General features: G+C 42.0%; 2 protein-coding genes, 1 long non-coding RNA gene and 1 other non-coding gene across 5 annotated transcripts in view; 3 read left to right on the plus strand and 1 right to left on the minus strand.

The window, feature by feature from the left end:
* The window catches only part of LOC117752207 (eukaryotic initiation factor 4A-I), a 7571-nt gene extending 2593 nt beyond the window's left edge, over positions 1–4978 (plus strand). The window contains exons 5-12 of one of the 2 annotated variants that reach the window (XR_004611997.1): positions 13–181; positions 1221–1330; positions 1545–1688; positions 1793–1930; positions 2425–2514; positions 3047–3126; positions 3597–4555; positions 4640–4978. Coding sequence is in view for 1 of the 2 variants with exons in the window: in XM_034569407.1 (XP_034425298.1) it covers positions 13–181; positions 1221–1330; positions 1545–1688; positions 1793–1930; positions 2425–2514; positions 3047–3126; positions 3597–3741 (876 nt within the window). In the remaining variant the exon portion in view is untranslated. Of the gene's footprint in view, positions 1–12; positions 182–1220; positions 1331–1544; positions 1689–1792; positions 1931–2424; positions 2515–3046; positions 3127–3596 lie in introns of both variants that reach the window. The other variant, XM_034569407.1, reaches the window with a different exon arrangement.
* Positions 1–10215, minus strand: part of LOC117752208 — a 17751-nt gene extending 7536 nt beyond the window's left edge. The window contains exon 1 of the long non-coding RNA XR_004611998.1: positions 10205–10215. This is a non-coding gene — a long non-coding RNA (uncharacterized LOC117752208). The remainder of the gene's footprint in view (positions 1–10204) is intronic.
* On the plus strand, positions 313–451 carry LOC117752327. Its single transcript, XR_004612067.1, has one exon. It is a non-coding gene; the product is annotated as a small nucleolar RNA SNORD10 (small nucleolar RNA).
* Positions 10216–16870: 6655 nt separating the features above from the next.
* On the plus strand, positions 16871–22512 carry sox19b (SRY-box transcription factor 19b). Its single transcript, XM_034569099.1, has 2 exons — positions 16871–17959; positions 20520–22512. Exons 1-2 carry the CDS (start codon positions 17307–17309, stop codon positions 20779–20781), a joined length of 915 nt encoding a protein of 304 aa, XP_034424990.1. The 5' UTR covers positions 16871–17306; the 3' UTR covers positions 20782–22512.
* The last annotated feature ends 455 nt before the right edge of the window (positions 22513–22967 follow it).

Raw genomic sequence — 22967 nt, forward strand, 5'->3', positions numbered from 1 at the left:
ATCTTTAACTAGATCCAGAAGGTGGTGCTGGCCCTGGGGGACTACATGGGAGCCGGTTGCTATGCCTGTATCGGAGGGACCAACATTCGCAGTGAAGTCCAGAAGCTGCAGGCTGAAGCCCCTCACATTGTAGTGGGAACCCCTGGCCGTGTCTTCGACATGTTAACTCGCAAAAACCTGTGTAAGTCGTAAATAACAACCAATGATGGTAAATGGTTTCTGGATCCTGTACTCCAGTTTAGTGCATTTCAGATTATGTTTTTCTTCAGCCCCTATGCGTACTGCTACACTACATGAGAGAATCAGAAATGCTGTATCGTGATGAAACCCATGCGTGTCATATGATTCTGTTAACCGCTGTTGTGTTGTGGCTCTTGTCGGCGTTCTGCAGGCTTGAATCCTCAGTGCAGCAGGGATTCAGAGACATGATCACACTTAACTTCTGAATACAGCCATATTCACAGTAGCTCATGTTAACATGAGTTTTATTAACTAAAAAATTCTCAAACCATCGCAAAAGGAAATGCAATAGTTCTACACATGGTTTTTGCACATGGGACCACATTGTATGAACTGTGGGGCAGAAGGGGAGGATAGGTTTCTGATTGCAGGTACTGTTCAGTGCCCTCATGTCATGCATGTGCATTGTTTTAGGATAACGGGTTCAATGTGAAGTGCATTGCTATTGCATACAAAGGCTCGTTTGATGCAGAATATAAGACCCCAAACATGTCGGACACTTGAGTTGAAATATTTGATACGGCCAATCAACACTGAGAATGAAACTCGCTGAACTCAGTCCTGGCACCAGCCCAAGCTATAGGGTGATATAACTGGTCACTGCCCAGCCTCGGGTAGCACTCCGACATTTCCTGAAGGAAATGGTGAAAGACTACAAACTGGTCTTATGAAGCCACATGGCCCAAACTACATCTCTCCTTATCTTAGCTGGTTGCAGTCTCCCTGTTCTGTCATTCGCCTTCATGCTAAGTTTCTGTATTTAATGCAAATCTACATCCAAATGTTGCAAAATACTGCTGTACAGATTGATATTTGACACAGAATTACAACATGTGAAATGTTTTACTGTTGTCATACAATATATATTGTCTTGGTCTTGAGATAATGTGATTTGGCAGTATACACATTAGATTGATTGCAGTCATAGCCAGAAGTATACAGGCACATTAATGAAACGTGTTGCATTTATTTTTTTGCAGCTTCGAAGCACATCAAAATGTTTGTGCTGGATGAGGCTGATGAGATGCTTAGTCGAGGATTTAAGGACCAGATCTATGAGATTTTCCAGAAACTTTCAAGCAACACGCAGGTAAGACCAGAAAACTCCACAATCATTTAAAGCACTCGGCTGCTGGTGGACCACCAAAACAAAATTCCCAGTCTTCCTGTCTAAGAGGCAGGCAAAACAAAATCACTTGCCCTCTCTGTACCCGTCGTTCAGGCTGGCCAAGTCGCACGATATTTTTCGTTTGAGTTGAGCCGAATCTGGATTTAATCAGCCCCCTGTCGGTTTTGTTTTGCAGGTTGTCCTTCTGTCGGCCACCATGCCAACTGATGTTTTGGAGGTCACAAAGAAATTCATGCGTGAGCCTGTCCGAATCCTGGTGAAGAAAGAGGAGCTGACCCTCGAGGGTATCCGCCAGTTCTACATCAATGTGGAGAAAGAGGTGAAGAACCTTCCTTCCTGTATGCAATATACATGAAGCTTTGAGGATCTGCTGTGTACAGAAAAGAGCTTTTTTGAACTGTGGGATGTGATGTTGTTCCTTAGGAGTGGAAGCTGGACACGCTGTGTGACCTGTACGAAACCCTGACCATCACACAAGCTGTCATCTTCATCAACACAAGGAGGAAAGTAGACTGGCTCACTGAGAAGATGCATGCCAGAGACTTCACTGTGTCTGCTCTGGTAAGAGCCTCTACTTGGCATTTCTACATTCACTTTAGTGCTGTTGGAACAGATTTCAGAATTCTAATATAATTCAAAACAATACAATTAGTATGGTGTAATTACCACTTGGATTTGTAAATATGTTTTCTCTGGCTTGGCCTCCATTGCTGATCTGCTGCTTGCGTGTATGTGTTGTACACAGAGGTTTTGTTTATCCTTGTCCCGGGGGGAAAAATGCAAGAGCATGCAACAAAAGTTTCCCTTCAATTGCTGTTTTCACAGCCTGTCATTCTACAGATTTTGCATCTTGTGGAAGTTGTACTGTTGCTGGTATGATGTCAAAAAGACTTAATTTTCACCGTCTTTATTTATATTTTCTGCTGTGCACTACACACATTAGATGAGATTATTAGCATAGGAGACACGCGCTGTGTACATTTGAGATGACTAAAGTTTGTCTTCATCTCATTTTGACGTTGTCTCAACCTGTATTGTGCCATCTTGTGTCTCAGCACGGTGACATGGACCAGAAGGAGAGAGACTTGATCATGAGGGAGTTCCGCTCTGGCTCCAGTCGAGTCCTTATCACCACTGACCTGCTGGTATGTATAAGAAACGGGCTCCGTCAATACTGGTTAAATCATAAGAAGTTCACAAAAGTATACGCTTGGAAGACATCTTGAGCTTGTGTCATGACTCTCTCTTTGCGGGGGGGCACAGTCCACCTTGAGTAATACCTAGACTAGCATGTTTGCTTTTAAGATTAAGGCTGAATTCAGTCCAGGATCCCTCTCCTCCCAACTGTAGTGTTGGTGAAGGATAGAATGTTCCATGGTAGAGAAACTCATCTGCCCTCCACAGTGGCTGGGCTCAAATCCCTGACTCACTACTAATTGGCAGATCACACTATTTAGAATGTACTTAACTTTTAATAGTAAGTCTGTATTTTAAATTAAGCCAGACTAATTTTTCTAAAACAGAATGTATTGATTTGGACAGTAACACCACTGTCCGGTTAAACAACTAAAATAGCCCATATAATGTGAAAGACGGCCTAAAACAAGAGTTTTTACTTGGGATTTGTTGAATGAATGGCTTTGTAACTAATGGTCTTTTTTTTGTTTTCTACTTCAGGCCAGAGGTATTGATGTCCAGCAAGTGTCCCTAGTCATCAACTATGACCTGCCAACCAACAGGGAAAACTACATTCACAGGTAACAACATGAGTGCCACTGTCAAATTCCAATTAGCAACACTTTCTTTGACCTTGTTTCTTAAAACAAGGTAATCGGCTACTTCTAACTTAAAAATTATTATAAAAGATGCAACACTGCCTCTAGTCATGGATAAAAGGCCAAATGGACTATCTGTTCCTGTCATGACAAGTTATTTTGTCATTATTTCCAGTTACCAAGTTGGTAATCAAACCTAAAGTCGACTACCTTTGCAACTAATTCCATCAGTCTGTATGTGGTGTATGTGTATCTCGCAAACCTTTTCAGCTTCAAACACATTTATTCTTGATTGTTCTGGGAAGTACTGTGACTTTGACATGTGACACGTTCAATATTTATAAAACGACCAACATTCTAGAGTCCACATGACTTAGTATTCAGTTGCATTTGCTGTTGAAACTACCAGATGTTCCTTCCTTAATGAAGTCCTTTTTACTTCCTGCGCTCAGGATTGGACGAGGAGGTCGTTTCGGCAGGAAGGGAGTAGCCATCAACATGGTGACTGAAGATGACAAGCGAACCCTAAGGGACATTGAGACCTTCTACAACACCACCGTCGAGGAGATGCCCATGAATGTGGCTGATCTTATCTAGAAGAGTCCACATGCCCTTTGCGCCGCCCCCCCCCCCACCCCCTGCTTATTTTAGAAATTGAACCTCATTACTTTATGATCTGAACCATGACTACACTCTGCAGGAAGGAAGATTGCAGTTCTTCTTCCTAATCTTTTGAAATAGTTTTGGCCATTGTGGAAGGATGAATTGCTGACAACTTAATCTGCTCTCCATAGTGTTGCTCTATATCGCCACCTAAATACTTTAAACATTAATTTGAACATTTCCAAATTGAAGTTTTGCAAAATTAGTAAATTTGGAACTGGTTCCCACTAGTGCAAAACAAGTGCGTTCTTGAAGGATCCTTGCTCTGACTGTGAATGATGTCTCAATTGGTAACTTGCAAAGTGAAAACTTCAGCTTTTGTCAAATGTCTGTGGGTTGTACCCTGACTGTTTCACCAGGTACTGCACTGGTAGTTACTTGTAGACTGGTGGCTAGACTGAAATTGGGTTTAGACTTGACACGTACAGAAAATGGGACATGCTCTATTTGACCAAATCAGTATTTAAACAAGCTTCAGTGTACTTAAAGCATCTATGGTCATGTTAAGAACAGGTTTTGGGGGGTTCTAGAGTACACAGGGCATATTCAATAAAAAGACCTGTATAGTAAAATCATTCATGAATGAGTTGTTTACCATTTTGATCCTTTTAACGCTGTTTCATGACTGTATTTTTTTTTATTATAATTTTTTTTGCTATTGTACATACTGCTTGACTTGTACAGTCACTTGTCCAGTAGCATTCAGTTGAAGACTGGCGGCCACAAGTGTTTGGAAGCGAAAACAACGGTGAGTTCTGTGGAGACTAGCCTCTCTCGTCTTGCTGGATTGTCATCTTTTTCTCCATTCACAACATTGTTTATTTTGACACAGAATTTGACTGACGGAGGTTGGGTCAATTTTTGTAACCTACCTTGCCAAAACGGGGGCAGGCTGGGTTTCTGAAACGAAAGGACCAAACTACCCATGATTGAGTGTATATGGAGATTTCTCTCCCTCCCTCTCCTACGCTTGTCATCATGGGCTGTGGTGTCTGGTTTAGGAGAAGCATTGTGTTTTGGGGGTGTACGGTCAGTGCTATTTTTTAAGATGAATATATGGAGTTGTTGACCTTTTTGAGACAGAAACCGTGTATTAAGTTTTTTTTTACATTGGATTCTGTATAGTATTTATTTTAATGGTCTTAAAAATAAAGGTTTCTCCTTAACAGTGTAAACTGGCCTCTGAATTGTTGAATAGCATGAAAGCTCCTTGGGCCAAATCTTGTGTTGAAAGGTTGGTAGCCAAATTAATGGTTTCTCACAATCTTGAAGATAACTGAGGCTCTGGGTTGTATTTATGCGTGAGACCTGCTGCCCTGAAACTTGAGCATTACAGTTGGTTCAACTACAGATTTTGACAGGCTAGCAAGTCTACCTACTTATCAGGTTGTGGTTCAATGTGTTATTTGGATCAGCTTGGTGATTTTTGTCAACTGTAGAATGTGTCAGGCTCCGCCCCGGTCAGCCAAAAACAGAAGTGAGTCCACCGAGACTGGCTCACCAACACTGGACAGTTGAAGACTGAAAAACAGCCTGGCCTGAAGGATGTGGATTTCTGAAGAAGCTGCAGATGAAGTCACCAGCATGAATCCATGGAGCCAACCTGCCTTGTTTTAATAGTCCAGGTTGATTGTGCGAAATGTTTTTGTTACACTTTTATACTTAATATCATAAAATCAACCATGCTTTGAATGTCAGTCCAATAATTGTTGCAGAACTGAGGCTATTGGCGAGCAAAAGGCAGGAACTATGCAGTGTTCCTGATCAAGAGCTTAATAGAAAACATTCCGGACAACATTATCATAGGACTAGGATCTGGTTTACTTCACTTATTAAAAGTAATTCCAATCTGAGCTTTAGTGTACAACTGATAACCTCTTGACATCACAACAACTGCAACAAAAACCTCGAACTGGAAACACATTTAAACAAATAGATTTATAATATATTACACATAAACATGGAGCCATCAGCTCATGTTTTTAAATGATTCATTACATATTTAGTTTGAGAGACAAAATACAGAACATTTGACGCCATAGTTGATGCATACACTGTAAACAGAACGTTTTGATACATCTTAGCATATATTTGTAATATAACAGCATTTGTGCTGTAGCTGCACATCATGAGGTTCAACAAATTTCAAGTAAATGCATTGGCAAAATGGGAATGTTTGAACTTGTTTCCTCCACTAGAGGGAAACATTGTTCTTTCTTAAGTCAACCGGGGGCATCACGGTCTGAGAACATGTGACTGCACGGTAGGTGGCAAATCAATCCGAATGATTCAGAGCACGTTACCAACAGTTGGCAAACCAGAGCATTCTCAGTGTCTTCAAACAGTAATAACACACATGTATATGATCACATGGGCGGATTGGAGGAACAGACAACACAAATGATTCTCTTCTTCCTGCCAGGACCTACTGACGGCACCGAGCGCCTCATCACGTCTGAGTCCGTGAAACAGTTTGTTTTGTTTTATTATCATGCCGGACTTTGACATATCAGATCAGGTGTTGATCTTGTAACATGAACATCTGTCTCCCTCTTTGTGCTGCTCCTGTCCTCCTTGTCTTTCAAGTTGGTTCACTGTGTGATCTCCTTTCACCATGGACTTTAAGTCAAGCAGAACTTTGGTATAAATGTGAAGGATTTAGTATTTTCTGTCATTTACTTTGATATCTTTAGTATTTATCATGAGACTCTGCCAGATGTTGACCATGGGCTGAATACAATTACCGCTTTTATTTTTGAAATGGCCACCATGTAATGCCACCCGTGAAAAATAATAGTAATTGTATTTGATTTGTTTTTTATTTTAAATTCTTAATTTTGATTCTATTGTCATGTTTATATGTCTTTATAATAAAGAGCTCCACTTTCCTTTACTTCGTTGTAATTTTAATCACATATTTTATTTGAATGTTTGATATGAAATCAATATAAGTCAAGGTAATGTCCTCTTAAATCACGGCGAGACGACTGTGTAATGACACAAATCCCACAGGTCCCAGTTTAAATCCAGTGCCACTGAAAACCACTCAAAGTAATTTCCTTTTTGAAGAGGCAGAGAGTTTCTTTTTGTCCCTAACCACATTGTATCCTGACCTTGTCGTCCATGATATTGTAGAAAAAACGATATTTTACAACAGTCAAACTCCAAACCATGATATTGAATCTAGGGGTTTTGCAGAATCAAGTCAAATTCACACACATTCGTACAGTGCTTTCTACAACTGACACATCCCAGTCACACGCTGCTGGCACAGCCACCAGGGACAATTTGGAGTTCGGTGTATCTGCTCTAATCTCCGAGACACAGCTGGATACTCACATACTTGTAAAATAATACATCAATATTTTCTAAAGCCAAATCTGGCCACAATCAGATTCACTAGTTTAATGTCATGTTTCTCTGAAAACTGGAATTGTCATGGGAATTGGTCATGAAGCCCAAATCCTGTCCCTTTCAGTTCATGTTCTGTACTTTTAAAGGGTTAGTGGTGACGAAGAATGTGACAAGCCATCAAGTTCCCAGTAAGTGACACTTTGAATTGCATTTTCATATTCTTTGATCAGTTGGTGCTCAAGAACATGGGGTAAAATGAGTGTGACGAAGAACTGGCTTGTTACTGACAGATGCTGGCACGCTGACCTTAAATCAATAATCTGAAGAGCATCTTGTAAATGATGCCTGTGGATTGTCTTGTTAGAGTCGTGATGAAAGGTGAACCATCATCTCAGTCTCACGTCACTTGCACCGTGGAACAGATTTCCTTTAAGAAGCTCTTATTCGGCTGCATTCGTCCTTCCCTCGGTCTTCTCGTCTCTGCAGCTGAGATGGGGCTGCCACCCACAGGCTTTACAACAGGGATTTGGTGCTGTGTGTGTATATATATATATATATATATATATATGATCAACAGTGTCTACTGGTCACTAGACACAATTTTGGGAGTTTATCTCATTCCACCAGAAAGTCTACAGTTAAGGGTCTGAATGACACATTAAATGTCCATTTTATTCATTTGAAATTAAATCTACCACACCAGTTTTTTTAAGTGACATATCTTCTTTATGTAACACATATACGCAGCATTTACCCCTGCATGCACAGTAAATATGGATATGGACCCTGCACCAACAAGCATGAATAACACATCTCTCTCTCTCTCTCTCTCACACCCACACACACACACACACACACACAGCCACATCCCAGGCAGGTTAACCTCTCCTAACCTCCCTGGTGTCCCAATATGATGTCCATCAGCCTCAAAACATGTTATGTCTTTCTGCTTTTTTTTGTCCCATCTCAGCCTAGGTGGCCTGTCCTCCAAAGGCACTTTCTGTGGCGAAGATACCCCACGACCATCCCCCAACTGCCCAACACACATGCATACTCCTGTTACCCACTCCACCCCCCATTGGGTGCCGGATAGTAGGGTTGAGAGATGGTGGGGTGGAGAGGGGGTGGGGATAATGCGAATGTGAGCCTCGTAAAGGGCCTGCCATGGTCTTTCTGTTGTGTGACGGATGGCTGGGAGGCTGAACAGGCCTGTTTTGCATGAGAAGAGAAGCTAGCAGAGGGGAGAATAGAGGTCTATTCAATGAGGCCTGTCACCCAAAACCACCCTCCTGCACAGAACCCTCACACCCCACCCCTCCATCATCCATCCCTTCATCCTTTCATCCCTCCTCCTCCTCCTCCCTTGTACTCCCTCTCCATCTCAGTCTCCCTTTCTTCCTTCATTTTGTGTTTTTTATTTGCCTGTCTTCACTGCTTCGTTCTCACCCTATAATCTATACCCCACCCCCACTCCACTGCTCTCCTTACTTCTTCTTATTTCATCCACTTAATTTCTGTTCATTCAGATTTCCCCTCCTTTCCATCAAACACTTTTTTCCCTCAGTGGGTTTCATAAAATCTGAAAACTCATTATTTTGTGGGTATTGTGAATGAAAAACTATAATGGCATGTCAAGGTCAGACTTCTTTAACACTAATAGAAGTCATGTGACTTGATGCCCTGACAAGCTGACTGGGTCTGCATTTGAATCAGCAGGAGATATTATGGCATAATTAGGTTAAAGATGGATTCAATAGTTTTTAGCTACTGGGAGCAGAAAAAAAAGACAGATACTCCGCCTCAGTTCCAGTTCATAAAGCTGATACAGCTAACAGATGAAGTTAGGGGGGGTGCTGTTCGCTGCTAGATAGTTACCAGACGGCAGACAATGGTCACATTGGGTTTATACGTTGTTTATAGGGATTGATGAGAACTGCTGGATTCAAACCTCTTTCCCACTTGGCAAACAGCCCACTAACTACTACCAACATCTGCCTTTTGTCTCCTGTGTGATAGTACAACCAATGTTGTGGGATTTTTACCCTAAATATAAGCAAAATAAGTCATATTTTTTATTTGTCCCATAGTACAGTGGCATGCAGGGACTTTTACACACAGGTGCGTTCACTGAAAGTTTCTCCTATAGCTCCCTGCACTCTACTTGAACATCTACATCTTTCTGTTCTCTTTCCTGGTGGAAGAGGTATTATATATATATATATATAACTCCCCTGTGCACCGATGTAGTCACAGAAGCCGAGTATTGTTTCCCCCCCCGTGTATGGGACCCCATACGCCCCTGGTATTAGCATGTGGTTTTTGTGATTCGATCACAAGTGGACAGCTCTAAGTACAGGTGTGAACGCACTCAGAGTGGATAGTGATCTGATCACGCCAGACCACATGCGGAGGTGGTCAGGGCCCCATTTAAGGACCGCCTACTTTACTGACGTCCTCTGTGTGTAAGTGGATGTACATACACATAGTAGTGCCTGAGGCGTCATTTAAACTGCAGCAACAGGCAACAGGTTGTCTGGGATATTTTGATTTCCTCTTCTTCTCCTTGCTGCTTCCCGCCATGCATTGCGTCATTGTGAATAGAAATTATGTACGTTTTTATTGATATATATGGTGGGGAAGTGAGATGTTATCTGAGATCTAATCACGAGACTCATATGGGGCCACATTTTAACGCCAGGTGTGACGTACGCACTCAGAACTGTCCACGGATCACAGGAAACACATGTTACAGGGTCTGTGTGAATGGACGTGTACAAAATTGTACGTATAGATCGATTCTCACCAAGATCAAATAAGAATATGGATCAAAAAGCTTGGGACAGAATTGTTCCTATACAAATGCTTTTTAAATAATTTGGTGATAGTGATCAAGTAGTATGCTTACATTGTTCATTTTGGGTCTTATCTATGGAGCCTGATGAATCTCTAATTACTTAAACTTCAGGAATCTCTTAAAGACGTTATGAGGCCCTTTGAGTGGTTAGCTTAGGGAGAAAATGTAATTAATGACATGCTCAGTTACTTTGAATTGAACTGAACGAGTCAACTCGTTCTTCAACCCTTGTCTGCTCGGGCAGTGGAGTATGCCAGGCTCAAATCCATCATCTCCCTCTCCAGTAAAACGGGATCTCAAGGACCAAACTAACACACATTTTTCTCAAAGATGTTTTTTTGTCATTTTAGGTAGTTGTTATCACACTGATGTATGTACAAGCACAAGTTGCTACAACGATGGGGTGAAACGTCACGATTGAAAGCTAAGACTGACTTGTCTATGAATAGAATTCAAGCTCCTGCTCCTCACATATAAAGCCCTTAACAATCCAGCCCCTTCATATATCAAAGAGCTCATAACACCATATTGTCCAAATAGATCACTTCGCTCCCAAAACACAGCTCCCTTGTGGTTCCTAGAGTCTGTCAGAGCAGAATGGGAGGTAGGGTCTTCAGCTACCAGGCTCCTCTCCTGTGGAACCAGCGCCCACTCTGGGTTCGGGAGGCAGACACCCTCTCTACATTTAAGGTTAAACTTAAAACATGAACCTTTTTGATAAGGCCTATAGTCTCTCCTTCTCTCTGTCTCTCTCTGCCCCCACATTCATTTATTTACATGTCACTAACTATGTGTCTTTTTCCAGAGCTGCAGGATAACCACTATTATTATTATTACTATTATTAGTAACAATAATACCTATTATTACTTAATTACTATATGAACTGTCGCTGCTATCATTAACAATCAATAGTATCTTTAGACTGTTATTGTTTTCATTATAACTAGTCAGAGCTGATACCTGATGCTGCACAAGTGTTCCAGGTCTCTCTCTCCTCTCTCTCCTCTCTCTCCCCCTCTCCTCCCCCTCCCCCCTATCCCTCTCTCTCTCTCTTCTCTCCCCTCTTTTCCACCCATCTCTCCTCTCCTCCCCATTTTTCCCTGCTCACCCCAACCGGTCGAGGCAGATGGCTGCCCACATTGATTCTGGTTCTCGAGGTTACTTCCAGAGGGAGTTTTTTTTTTTACTCTCCACAGTCGACAAAGTGCTGCTCATTGTGAGAACTGTTTCTCTCTAAAAAAAATTTGAGGTCTGTATATTATGATTTGGCGCTATACAAATCAAATTGAATTGGATTTGAATTGATTGGTGGAGCACGTGTATTGGTGGGATCCAGATGACATGGCTCCATACCCTGATTGCTACTGCAGAGACCCTGGCTCCAAATGACATCATTGACGCAAGATGGCAGCATTTGTATCCAGGATATTTTGGCTTTAATTTAATTTCCTATTTTATGTAGGGTGAATAAGGGCAATCTGGGATATTGGGTAATGTGGGACACCCAAACTTCAGTCTGTTTACATCCTGTTCTAACAAAATCTAGTCAACAATCTGAAATCACATGACTTCATGGGGCTGATGTCACAGAAAGGGGCGGGGCAAATGTCAATCATAACCCCCCCTTTGGAATTGCATGACATAGGATTCTGACGAGATTAATGTTAAGGATATAAATTTGTCATAAATAAGACAATGTTCTTAATTGTTATCAAATCATATGTGTGATGTATTCAAGCACAAAATATGCATTGAGTTGTTTTGTTTTAGCTGTCCCACTAAATCAAATATGATTGATAATGTGGGATGAATGGTGTAACGTCACCATGTGCTCATCCGCTGTGGTGGTGTTTGATACAATATGGGATAACACACACCAATAAAGTTTTATCACCTATAGTTACTTTTAAGTAGATGGTTAGTGACCATATAAATGTCTATGAAAGAAAAGGGGTGATAGGAGTTATTCATGTGAAATTCGGAAACCAACTCCAAAGACAATTAGCGATATGTAAGGGTTGCCTACACACCAATGTAGTGTCACATACATTTTATATTGACATTTTGACCAGGATAAAAACTTGGTCTCCAAAAACCTTTGGAGGCCCAATGTAGAGAGGGAGGAAGGGGAGGGAATAACAAAATGCAATGTGCACACAAGTGAAAATAAGAGTGTGTTAGGGGACGGAGGGAGCTGAAAAACTCAATAATATTGCATTCCATTTGAAATCACAGAAGAAAGGCAGATGAAGAACAGCTCAGAGTGTGAGTTGTTGTGAAAGAGTAAAGGGAAGCCGAGAGGGGAGGAGGGAAAGGGCCAGGTTTTCGAAGGGATTCCACACAAGGTTGTTATGGAGATGGAAATGGGAGAGTGGAGTCTCACAATTCCCAATTAGTCACAAACACATGGTCACAACACACACCTGCAGCATGTGTACAAACTGGTGAGATGTCTTACACACTCGCGCGCACACACACACACACACACACACACACACACACACACACACACACACACACACACACACACACACACACACACACACACACACACACACACACACAGTTGTGTCACCATGACTTCAGAGGACGTTACATTGACTTGAATACATTTCCTGACCAGGTAGTAATCAATTAGTCAAATCTGAATTATTTAACCTCTGTAATGGTTCCCATGATGTAACTGTGTAAACAGATTTAGGTCCCCACATGAACAGTACCTACATTACACACACATATAAGTTTATTCGTCTTCAGGTACCTTCTTTCTCAGTTAAACCAACAAGAATGAGCACGTACTTAATCACCACATTTTTTTGTGAGAAGTCCCATGACCTTAAAGGAATAGTTCACCCAGAAATGAAAATTCACTCATTATCTACTCACCCCTTTGCCGATGGGGGGGGGGGGGGGTGAAGTGTTTGAGTCCACAAAACACTTTTGGAGTTTCAGTGGTAAACAGTGTAGCTGATTAGTGACCTATCTTCAGACGTAATAAAACAAGAGAAAAAACATAACATGTCCTCCATACTGCTCGTGTGGTGTCTTTCAAGTGTCTGGAAGCACCGACATTCATATTAGACTCGAAACGAGGTCATTTACAACATGTTTTAAGCTAAAAAAGTCCAACAAAAGTGGCTAAGTTAGCGGACGTTAGCATTTCCGACAGTTACTAAATGCGCCGCGCCGGAAGTTATCAGAGGACATTAGGGCTAAAAACTTGGTGTAAATGTTTCTTTGAGTCGAATCGTGATGGTGGATCCTGATCGTGGTGGCTGCTGACCATGGACTATGATAACAACAAGACTGCTTGATATACAATATGTCTACTCAGATACTCCACCATTACTGACAATAATACCTCAATTAATTTACCTTCAATTATGCTACAAAGTGTTTATTCTAATCAATGCTATAAATACTCTTATCTTTCTGATGTTCTGCTTTACACTTGACATCTATTGCACTTCTGTCCGTCCTGGGAGAGGGATCCCTCACATGTGGCTCTCTCTGAGGTTTCTACCTTCTTTTTACCCTGTTAAAAGGTTTTTTTTGTAGTTTTTCCTTACTGTTGTTGAGGGTTAAGGGCAGAGGATGTCACACCCTGTTAAAGACCTGTGAGACAAATTGGGATTTGTGAATATGGGCTGTACAAATAAAATTTGATTGATTGATAGCTGAAAGCTCTGGCTCCTACTCTACTTTTAGAGACTGATTGATTGATTGATGGTGATCTTGTTAAAAAAAAAAAATGCCTTCACTACTGAGTCTTTTCTAACTTAATGGGAAATGGTCTGCATTTATAGTGCTTTTCTAGTCCTGATGACAACTCAAAGCGCTTTACAGTACAGTTATTTGCCATTCACCCATTCACTCATTCACCCATTCACACCCACATTCATACAGTGCATCTATGGGCTTTTTCTATGAGAACGGCACAGCTGTCAGGGGCAATTTGGGGTCCAGTATCTTGCCCAAGGACACTTCCATGCAGACTGGGGAAAACCGGGATCGAACCACCAACCTTCTGGTCAGAGGACAACCTGCTCCAAGCCCTTGAGCCACAATTAATATGTTGGTGCCTTTCTTTGTAAAGAAAATGTGATGTAACTGTCACTCCCCTCTTCTTAGTCAGGAAAAGACTAGAAGAAAATAGTCCGTTTTTTGGATAACTGATGGAAAAGTAATGTCACAGATGTCGCACCTTGTTAAGCCCGATGAGACAAATTGTGATTTGTGAATATAGGCTATACAAATAAAATCAGATTGATTGATTGAGGTTGTCCAGACTTCAGTCCATGTCTGAAAACAGTTTAAGTAAAGTGCCTTGTAGAACCATAATGTATGAAGTGATTTGGCGCTGTTCAAATCAAATTGAATTAAATTGAACTCAACCATTCACTTTATTTATTGTACTTTGCACATCTGCGATTATGTGAGGGTCTACTAGCATCAAAGTGACATAAATTACATCATTATCAGGGGGTGTATGCACAACTGCTTGTGGATTTGTGTGCAACCACCAATTTGTTGTGTAGCCACTACGCTGCGAGGGCAACTGCTGCACACGGCCCAGACCAAGCAGACTTCAATCATACTAAAAAGTGGCAAAACAAGAACAACTATATGTCTGTGGTGTCCAAGGCTGTCCATGATCGCAAGAGAGGCCTAAACAATAACTTTGTGGATGTGGAAAGTAATACACTGAAACGCAGTTTGGCACTTTTACGACAACAGGCCTATTAAGTGCTGATTGGAATTTCCACAATCGATGATAAAGTGCTAATATGCTACTGTCGAGCCATTTTCAGACATGATCCAGAGTTTGCCTTTCACACATGCACAACACAGCGGGAGGTTTTCTGCACAGACACATTCACAACAGCAACAAATCTTCCACAGGGTTCAGGCAAGCAGCGGAGCAGCTGGGTGCAGCAGGCAGAGGCAGGAAGTGACGTAATAACTCCGCTGCGGAGATCACATGATTTTCTTAACAGCACAGACACCGGTGTCGGCTCCTATCTCCACAAACTCTTTTGACATCTTCATCGGTGTCTTCTACGCGTATGACACCGCTTTTTCACGGGGAGATATTTGGGTATTTAATTTTTAAATACGTCTGTCGCGTATTAACCCCCCTACTCGCTCGCGGTGAATCCAGCGGGGTATCCCTCGTTTTGTTCAAACATCGGATTCTCCAGGATTACAGACATGCACCTCCTCCTCCTCCTCCTCCGGAGGAAATACGGAGGAACTGCAGAGTTCAGTGCATGTCTATTGAAAGCAGCTGTGGAGTACATGTCAAATATATTCATTAACCTGATTGGGGCAAAGTGAAGAAGATGAAAATATAGATCAAGAACCTAATTTTGGTGATTTGAAGTTGAAAAAATGTTTAGATTATAATTGAGTGTAAATGTCTTTTTTTCATCTTTTTCCCCATTTAAAAGATCTTGCCCAAGAGCATTTAATAACTATATTTCAACATGTAGTAAATTTAAATGCAGAAAATGAAATGCTGTTAAAACAAGTTGCGCAGCCTATATTCAAAACCTATAACAACTATATATATATTAAACATACTTTCAGCCGCACTACAATCACGCTCACTCAGAAATATTATGTCACCCAGAATAAAATGTGATAACTGTGACAGGAATGTGTAATCGGCACAACAAATCACATCACGAGAAATGATTCTTCATAGGTCATGTATCCAAGAGACACACAGATTTGTTCTCCTTGGGGCTCCAGTAGTGATGTGTTCTCTGCTGTCTTTCAATGCACTTATTTTTGAACGGCCCTTTGGTCAGAGCGACAGAAACCTCGTCGTTGGCTACTTGAGCCTTTTCCTTTTACAAGTGTGCCCAAAGTTTGCTGCATTAAAGCCACGCGTCTCCCTTTCATGAGCACTGTGAGAGATAAGATTTCCATACTTTCCCCTCCTCATTAATTATTATTCCAGTGATTATTTCACACCTAACCCTGGTAAACCCTTGCCCCCTAAACAAGAATGATGAGCCTGCTCTTGGAAAGGCACGGAGCCGTATGATCCGGGTTCCTTCAAAGAGCCCGGATTCCCATCAATACACCAACAATGCGGCCTTTACTCTGAAAAGAGTCAGTCTCCTGACACTGATCAATCATAAAAAGGGGTAATGCTAGGATTGGGTCTTGGGTCTTAAAACTAATGTTTGATATGGATTGTATTCCCCTCCCGTGCTCACATGAACGCTTTGACATCGACAGTGTTGGAATGAGGGAATGAGGTGCTGCACCAGACAGCTGCTTCAGGTTCAGCAGGAGGAGACGGGTAGAAACTCAGGGCCTGTTGAAGAAAGCTTTCACCGAGTCAGTCAGAATCAAACCCTGAATGCACCCCCCCGGGCTCTGTGGTTTCATAATCTGTGACAGCCTTTAATTCCCTTTGAAAGACTGCTCTCAGAGTTGATATGTGGTGTTTGTTGCTGCCAATTTGTTTTTGGATGTACGCAGATATATCACCACAATTCAAGACAAATAAATATTTTAATGAAAATTAACGGAGGCAGTGCGTTTAAAAAAAACAAAACTTGAAATAGCCTCCATAGCGGATTGGACAACAGGGATTATTTGCAGTGTCAATCAGCCCCTTGCTCTTTGTGTGGCGTCTGATGTTTACACTCTTCATTGAGAACTTTGGTAAAAGCCCTCGTTTAAGCTTAATAGTTGTTAATAATTGATTATTAAGATACTTTTGTGGCCTGAAGGCCTCCCCCTCTCCCCCGCCTCCGCCATCAACAAGTGTCTCGTGCACTGCCGGGGGGGGCTTTTGAGTCGCAAATGCACGCGCACGGGCGGAAGCTCCGCGCCCTCCCATTGGTCCAGACCCGGCGGAGTGCACGAGAGCAGGGGAAACTTTTTTGGGAGTGAGCGGGCGCAGGAGTTCAGTGTGCGAGCCGAGCGTCTAACAAGTGGTTTCCCGCTGAGAGCCCGCAGAACAGAAGCGCTGCGTTCACCAGACAGACCCTCTCTCTCTCCCCCTCTCTCTCTCTCTCTCTCCCTGCTCCAGTAATGCCTTCCACAAGCCGCCTGCTCATTTAGGATCATTAGAACCAAGTGACCGCTCCTGTCTCCGGTGCGCGGCGGCTAATTGGTTAATTTGGATCACCCGGCGGCCCCCGGCTCGACCCGAGAGGAAACCCGGCCACGAGTCGCCAGGTGGCGGGCGACAAGCAGGTCTGCAGTGCGCTCCCGTGTCCTCTCCGTGTCCTCTCAACTCACCCGTCCTCTGCCGCGTCCGGCCCAGGCATGTACAGCATGATGGAGCACGAGCTGAAGCCGACCGGCCAGCCCCCGTCTCACCAGACCTCGCAGGGGATGTCACCGGTCACCATGGCCGGGAACATGGGCGGCAACGGCAACTCTCACCCGTGCACCAAGACTGCGTGTGCACCTGGGAGCGACCCCATGGATAAGGTCAAGCGGCCCATGAACGCGTTCATGGTCTGGTCCAGGGGCCAGAGGCGCAAGATGGCCCAAGAGAACCCGAAGATGCACAACTCTGAGATTAGCAAGCGGCTGGGCGCCGAGTGGAAGCTGCTGACCGACGCCGAGAAGCGGCCCTTCATCGACGAGGCCAAGCGGCTCCGGGCCGTCCACATGAAGGAGTACCCCGACTACAAGTACAAGCCCCGCCGCAAGACGAAGCCCCTGTTGAAGAAGGACACTCAGGTGGGCAAGTACCCGTTGTCGGCCGGGAACCTGCTGGCCGCGGCACAGGGCCAAGGTGGCAGCCCGAGGATGGAGAGCTACGGCTGGGGTCCGACCGGGGGCTACGCGGGCATGCAGGGCGAGGCGCTCGGCTACACGCAGCAGCTGCACCGGTACGACCTGTCAGCGCTCCAGTACCCGCCGGCCATGACAGCAGCTCAGTCGTACATGAACGGAGCCAACTCCTACAGGTGAGCAGCACCCCAGTGTCTAGGACCCAACTTTTAGTTTTCTTTGATTTGTCTTAACTTTCCTGGTAATATTCAGCAACAGGTAAGGACAATTAGAATAATGACTTCCACGGATTATTCCCAGGCCCCCCCCCTTTTTTTTAAAGTAATTATTTAATATGTCTTAAACGAGCTGTAGAATCCACCTGTCAGACCTTATATTCCAAAGTGGGGCCTCAAAGTCTGAACACCAACTTCGTATTCAGGTCATTCACACGCTCTTAAACACATGCACACACATTCACTTTTGTGGCTTGGTGAATACGACTAAAATGTCCAACATACACCTCAAGTATCTCAATTGAAATACTTGAGGTGTATGTTGGACATTATTTAAATGTGTGTGTGTGTGTGTGTCTGAGGTAAAACTGACTAGCAGTTAAAGTGAGACTTAAATCAGGTAGAAACTCTGTCCCCCTTTTGAGTCAGGAACTTTGCATATGATGGAACAACAGGCTTCAGTCTGTTGCCTACTTGTTATGCATGTGACACTGTTCAGGGCTGGGTCCTGCCTGGAATGTTGATCAGGATGACTCGATGGCAGGCAGGGCTGCTCTGTGTGTGGTCCTCCACCCACTGTCCCTTATTCCTGCAAACCTTTGTCCCCCAGTTCCACTTGTGGGCCTTCGCCTCATTCCCTGCGAGCTGCGCAGTTTCCACACTTGGATAAATGTTCCGGTGTAAGATAGATTATGTTGACGTTAAGTCCAATTTGCCCAAATTTCTATATAGCCCTTTGACTAATGGCTCAACAGCTTTAATATTTCCGACATCAGGGGACTACATTTAAAAGCACCATGATGTTTTGGTGTTAGTTAACAGTTACCTTCATGCCAACTGTTGTTGATGCTAAAAAGCTGAAAGAACTCTTTTGGTTAGAACAACTTGTCAAATGATACACAGACAACTTTATAGATGGTGAGTGTGAGGTCCTATGGCTAAAATACAACAGATCCTCAGAAATGTTTATTGTTTATATTTTCACTGTATTTAAGATTGCCTGATAGTTTAATTTATTCAATAAATATATACTTAAAGTTGTATGTAAATTTTAAATGCTTCCTCCCACTTAGAGGCTTATTTTTTTCCCCCAGTTATCAAATTAATGATTTCAAAAGACCAACAATGTGAAAGTGATCAATAGTAAATTTAAAAGATATGTTGTCATCGTTGCACCTTATTGTGTATTTAATTCTCTTGTGACAAATATGCAGATTGGAAAGCAGAGACCTGAAGACCGACTGAGTTTTGGGAGGGGGGGGGCAGCAGAGTGATACTGGCTCTGTCTCAACATGCAAATAGGCAATATGAATAATCTGCCAGGGTTTGAACAAGAGTGTACTGACTCTCTCACTCCTTGCCTGTTTTTAAATATACATGCATTAGTTTGATGTGTTGGCTTATTCCATTAATTGACTCAGGTGTAGCAACACCACAATATATAAGTCCTCCATTACGTAAAGAATACTAAACGTAATATGCAAAAGTATCAAATTTAAAACAAGTAATAATAGTAAGCACACAAATAGTATTTTTGACCATATAAAGGGATATTTCTAAAAGTATACTTGCATACCTTACTGTTAATCTGTTTAAAAGATAATTGAATCAGTTTGAGTGTTGGAAGTGAGATCATCAATCCACCAGTTGAATTGAACAATTTTATATTTTTTTCAATAATATAATGTTTGACGTTTAAACATTATTTTAATGTAGGTCCTGCTGGACACAGTGACGATGCAGGACATTATTAACCCAATGTTTGGGTTGCCTGAAATATAGTTGCAACACAATCCAGTGGAATTTTAGCAGTGAAAACATTAACAATAAACTAGCAACGTAATTTTCTCATGTTCCGAGGGGAGGGGAGTGGAGTCTCCCGTTTCAATGGCGTTGGACATTATTAAGTATTTAACCTGAGATTGCAGAGCAATTGAAGATAAATATCGTGGTGTCCACACTATTATACCATTAACAATAATTCAGATATATTCAGTAACCATTTCACAGTAGAAGTTCCAAACCATGGATTCAGTCCTTGCCCAACCAAGTATTGGGAAAACTGAAAGACCTCAAGTCAGTTCATTAGTTTTAATATTACAAATTTAGGACAGTAAAGGTTGGGTAGTTTTCGTTGTCACATTGGCATCATGTTGTCCAACAGATCCATCCCACATCCCACATTTTCTTATAATTAAAATGAATTCAGGAATCTCTTTATCATTGGCTACTGAATTAAATGAAAGATGGTTTTCTGAACCTCAATAATACACTGAAGAATGAAGCACAGCTAAATGACAAGAAAGTTCATTTGCTTAAATAAATTCAAAGTTGTCTTAAAAAATATGGGAGAAAAGTCAGCCTGCTATGTAAATGTGGATTTTAGAGCAATAGATGGTCTGATTCACTGTGTTAGCATAGTTTACCCCATGATGAGGATTTCTCATCCCAATGTGTTTATGGATTTTTTTTTTTTTTTAATCCCCCAAATGACATCTAATTTGTTCTGTCCTCTGCACAGCCCCATGTCATACGGTAGCAGTCCTCAGCAACCAAGCCCTGTCACCATGTCCATGGTGAAAGCAGAACCAGTGTCTCACTCGCCTCCAACTGGGACACCAAACCACCACAGAGGGCCTCTGCAGGGAGACCTCAGGGACATGATCAGCATGTACATTCCGGGACCAGGAGGGGATGCCGGTGACCCCACATCAACACAGAGGGGCTACACCAGTGTCCAGCAGCACTACCTCACTGGAACTGTCCCGCTCACACACATCTAGGACTGTGGGAATCATGGGGGTGTGGGTTGAACTGAGTGAGAGAACCAGAAATGCTCATGATGCACAGGTCAGTAGGTGGAGTCAAAGAGATGACGGATGAAGGATGAAACGTGAAGTGAAAAACTTTATACCTGGGTTAGGGTTAGTCTCACAGTTCCAGATGTGCCTGCAGTTCCAGACGTGCAAGTGACGACTAAATGTTTGTTTCACTGAAAAGCTGTTTTTCTACCTCTTTGGTTCAACATCAGTTAAAATAAATGCCACTCACACCCTCCACCATTCATACTGAGCCGAGTCTCGTCCCTGCCCACCACCCGACAAGCGGACTTCTCTCCATGCAGTGAAGATTGGGACAGCTTTAAAGCATGTCTTCAACCAGCTGTACCGGTTTCTGTACAAATTACAAAATGTTTGTCTTTTTATATTTTTAGAACTTATCCATAATGAGTCCCGGTTATACTACCCAAACACCTGTGACCCTGGCACTCTTTTCAGTTCCACCACCCACAGTCGGTGCCTGGACACTGCTGTGCGAGCAGATCTGAGAACAGCTGGGTGCTGGTAGTGAACACGAGAAGGAAATGCACAACTTAAATAACGGCTATTTTGAAAATGAACCTTTTTGTGTCTTGGCTTTGGTTGAGTACTATTGTGTTTTTTGTATTTTAACTGATGAAATCCTATTGGACAACATAGAGACACCTTTTGGACAATCAGCACTGCATCCACAGGAAATAAATACAACACAATAGCATCTATAGTCTATGGTGTTGCTTACAATGAAGAATCAGCTTGGTTCCACCTTAAGTAGATCTCATGTCAGAGTATGAGGAGGTCCGCGACACTTGTTGCTGCCAGTTTGAGTTTTATTTGTTATGATTAGTTCTAGATTTGTGCTTTGATATTAATTTTTAAGATGCATTGTTCTGGCAGCATCCTGAGTGTAATTGTCACTTTGCTATAGGCAGGAGTTGTATTGCTTTTAGGCTTCTTATTGAGTGAATGAATAATATGAAATGCTTCATTTCATTTGTTTGTTCCAAATAGCAGATTAAGACTTGTGGAAGCTTACTTGTGAAGCCAACCTTATGTTGACAAAAGGCCGTCTAGGCATGTGTTTTGTTTTTTTAATGACATGTCTTTTTTGTGTTTTATGATTACCAGTAAAGGGAATGTACCAGTTAGTTTCGGGAATATATCTCCAGCAAACAATACATCTTATTTCTAAACTGTTTAGAGTAACTTCAACGATGGGTAATTTTTTATTCTCTTAAATAATAAAACTGTTTTAATCCCAGTTCTTTCAATCTGACGGCACTGTCATTCTTCTGTCAAGCCTGCTGTCTGCTTACTAGTGCTGCTATGGACCTAAAGGAAAGTTTTATTTTAAACAAACAACTAAGTATTGAATGTGTTAGATAATTCAGACAGTATTACAAACTACACTTGCACTGGAAACAGATGCCTGAGTTATTTTTTGAAAGTGAGTAATGCATAAATGTTTACATTGATGCCCAATATTTGAAAACCTAACATTTATACTGATTTTAGAATGAATTCTGTTGTATGTAAATGCTGCCATGTGCTAGAGTTATTGTATGTAGCATTCATGTAAATAATGTATACATTTTTAGGCTCTTATACTAAGAGTCTTGGTTCTTTTTTGATTATAAAAAAATCTTTGTTATGGCATTCATGACAATATTAATAAAAAGTACAAATCCTTTTTCATTCATGTTACATGTCTGTGTGAATTTAGTTGAAAGTTTGATGGAAAGTTGAATGAAAAGTGTTTCACACTGACAAGAATCCATTCAGTGGTCACTTTCTTATACACTTGTACAGTTTAAGCTTTTTTACACTTATCAACTGATGAAACCTAAATAATGTCCAGCTGTCGACACTATCAGGAAGACATAAATCCAAACGTATATTAGTGTTACACTGGGTGTGAAATATTGAAAGCCCATATACATACTTGAACATTCAGGTCAGTACATCTGGCCCCAATAATAAACATTGTTAAATTAACCTTTCGGACTGTGTCAGCTGAAACTGAACATTAATCTTTGTAATGGTAGAATTTATAGCTTAGCGTTGTCATACCCTAAACAATTTTAACAGTATAACACACAAAGTGACCACGAAGGGCCACTTATACTGCTTAGCATATGTAGTCTGGCAAT

Source organism: Hippoglossus hippoglossus, chromosome 18 (assembly GCF_009819705.1).
Source record: "Hippoglossus hippoglossus isolate fHipHip1 chromosome 18, fHipHip1.pri, whole genome shotgun sequence".
Taxonomy (NCBI): domain Eukaryota; kingdom Metazoa; phylum Chordata; class Actinopteri; order Pleuronectiformes; family Pleuronectidae; genus Hippoglossus; species Hippoglossus hippoglossus.

Excerpts from the sequence above, each read along its gene's own strand:
- sox19b (XM_034569099.1), top strand. The coding sequence starts at position 17,307 with ATGTACAGCATGATGGAGCACGAGCTGAAGCCGACCGGCCAGCCCCCG. Across the intron at positions 17,960-20,519 it reads AACGGAGCCAACTCCTACAG|CCCCATGTCATACGGTAGCA; the intron begins GTGAGCAGCACC and ends TCCTCTGCACAG.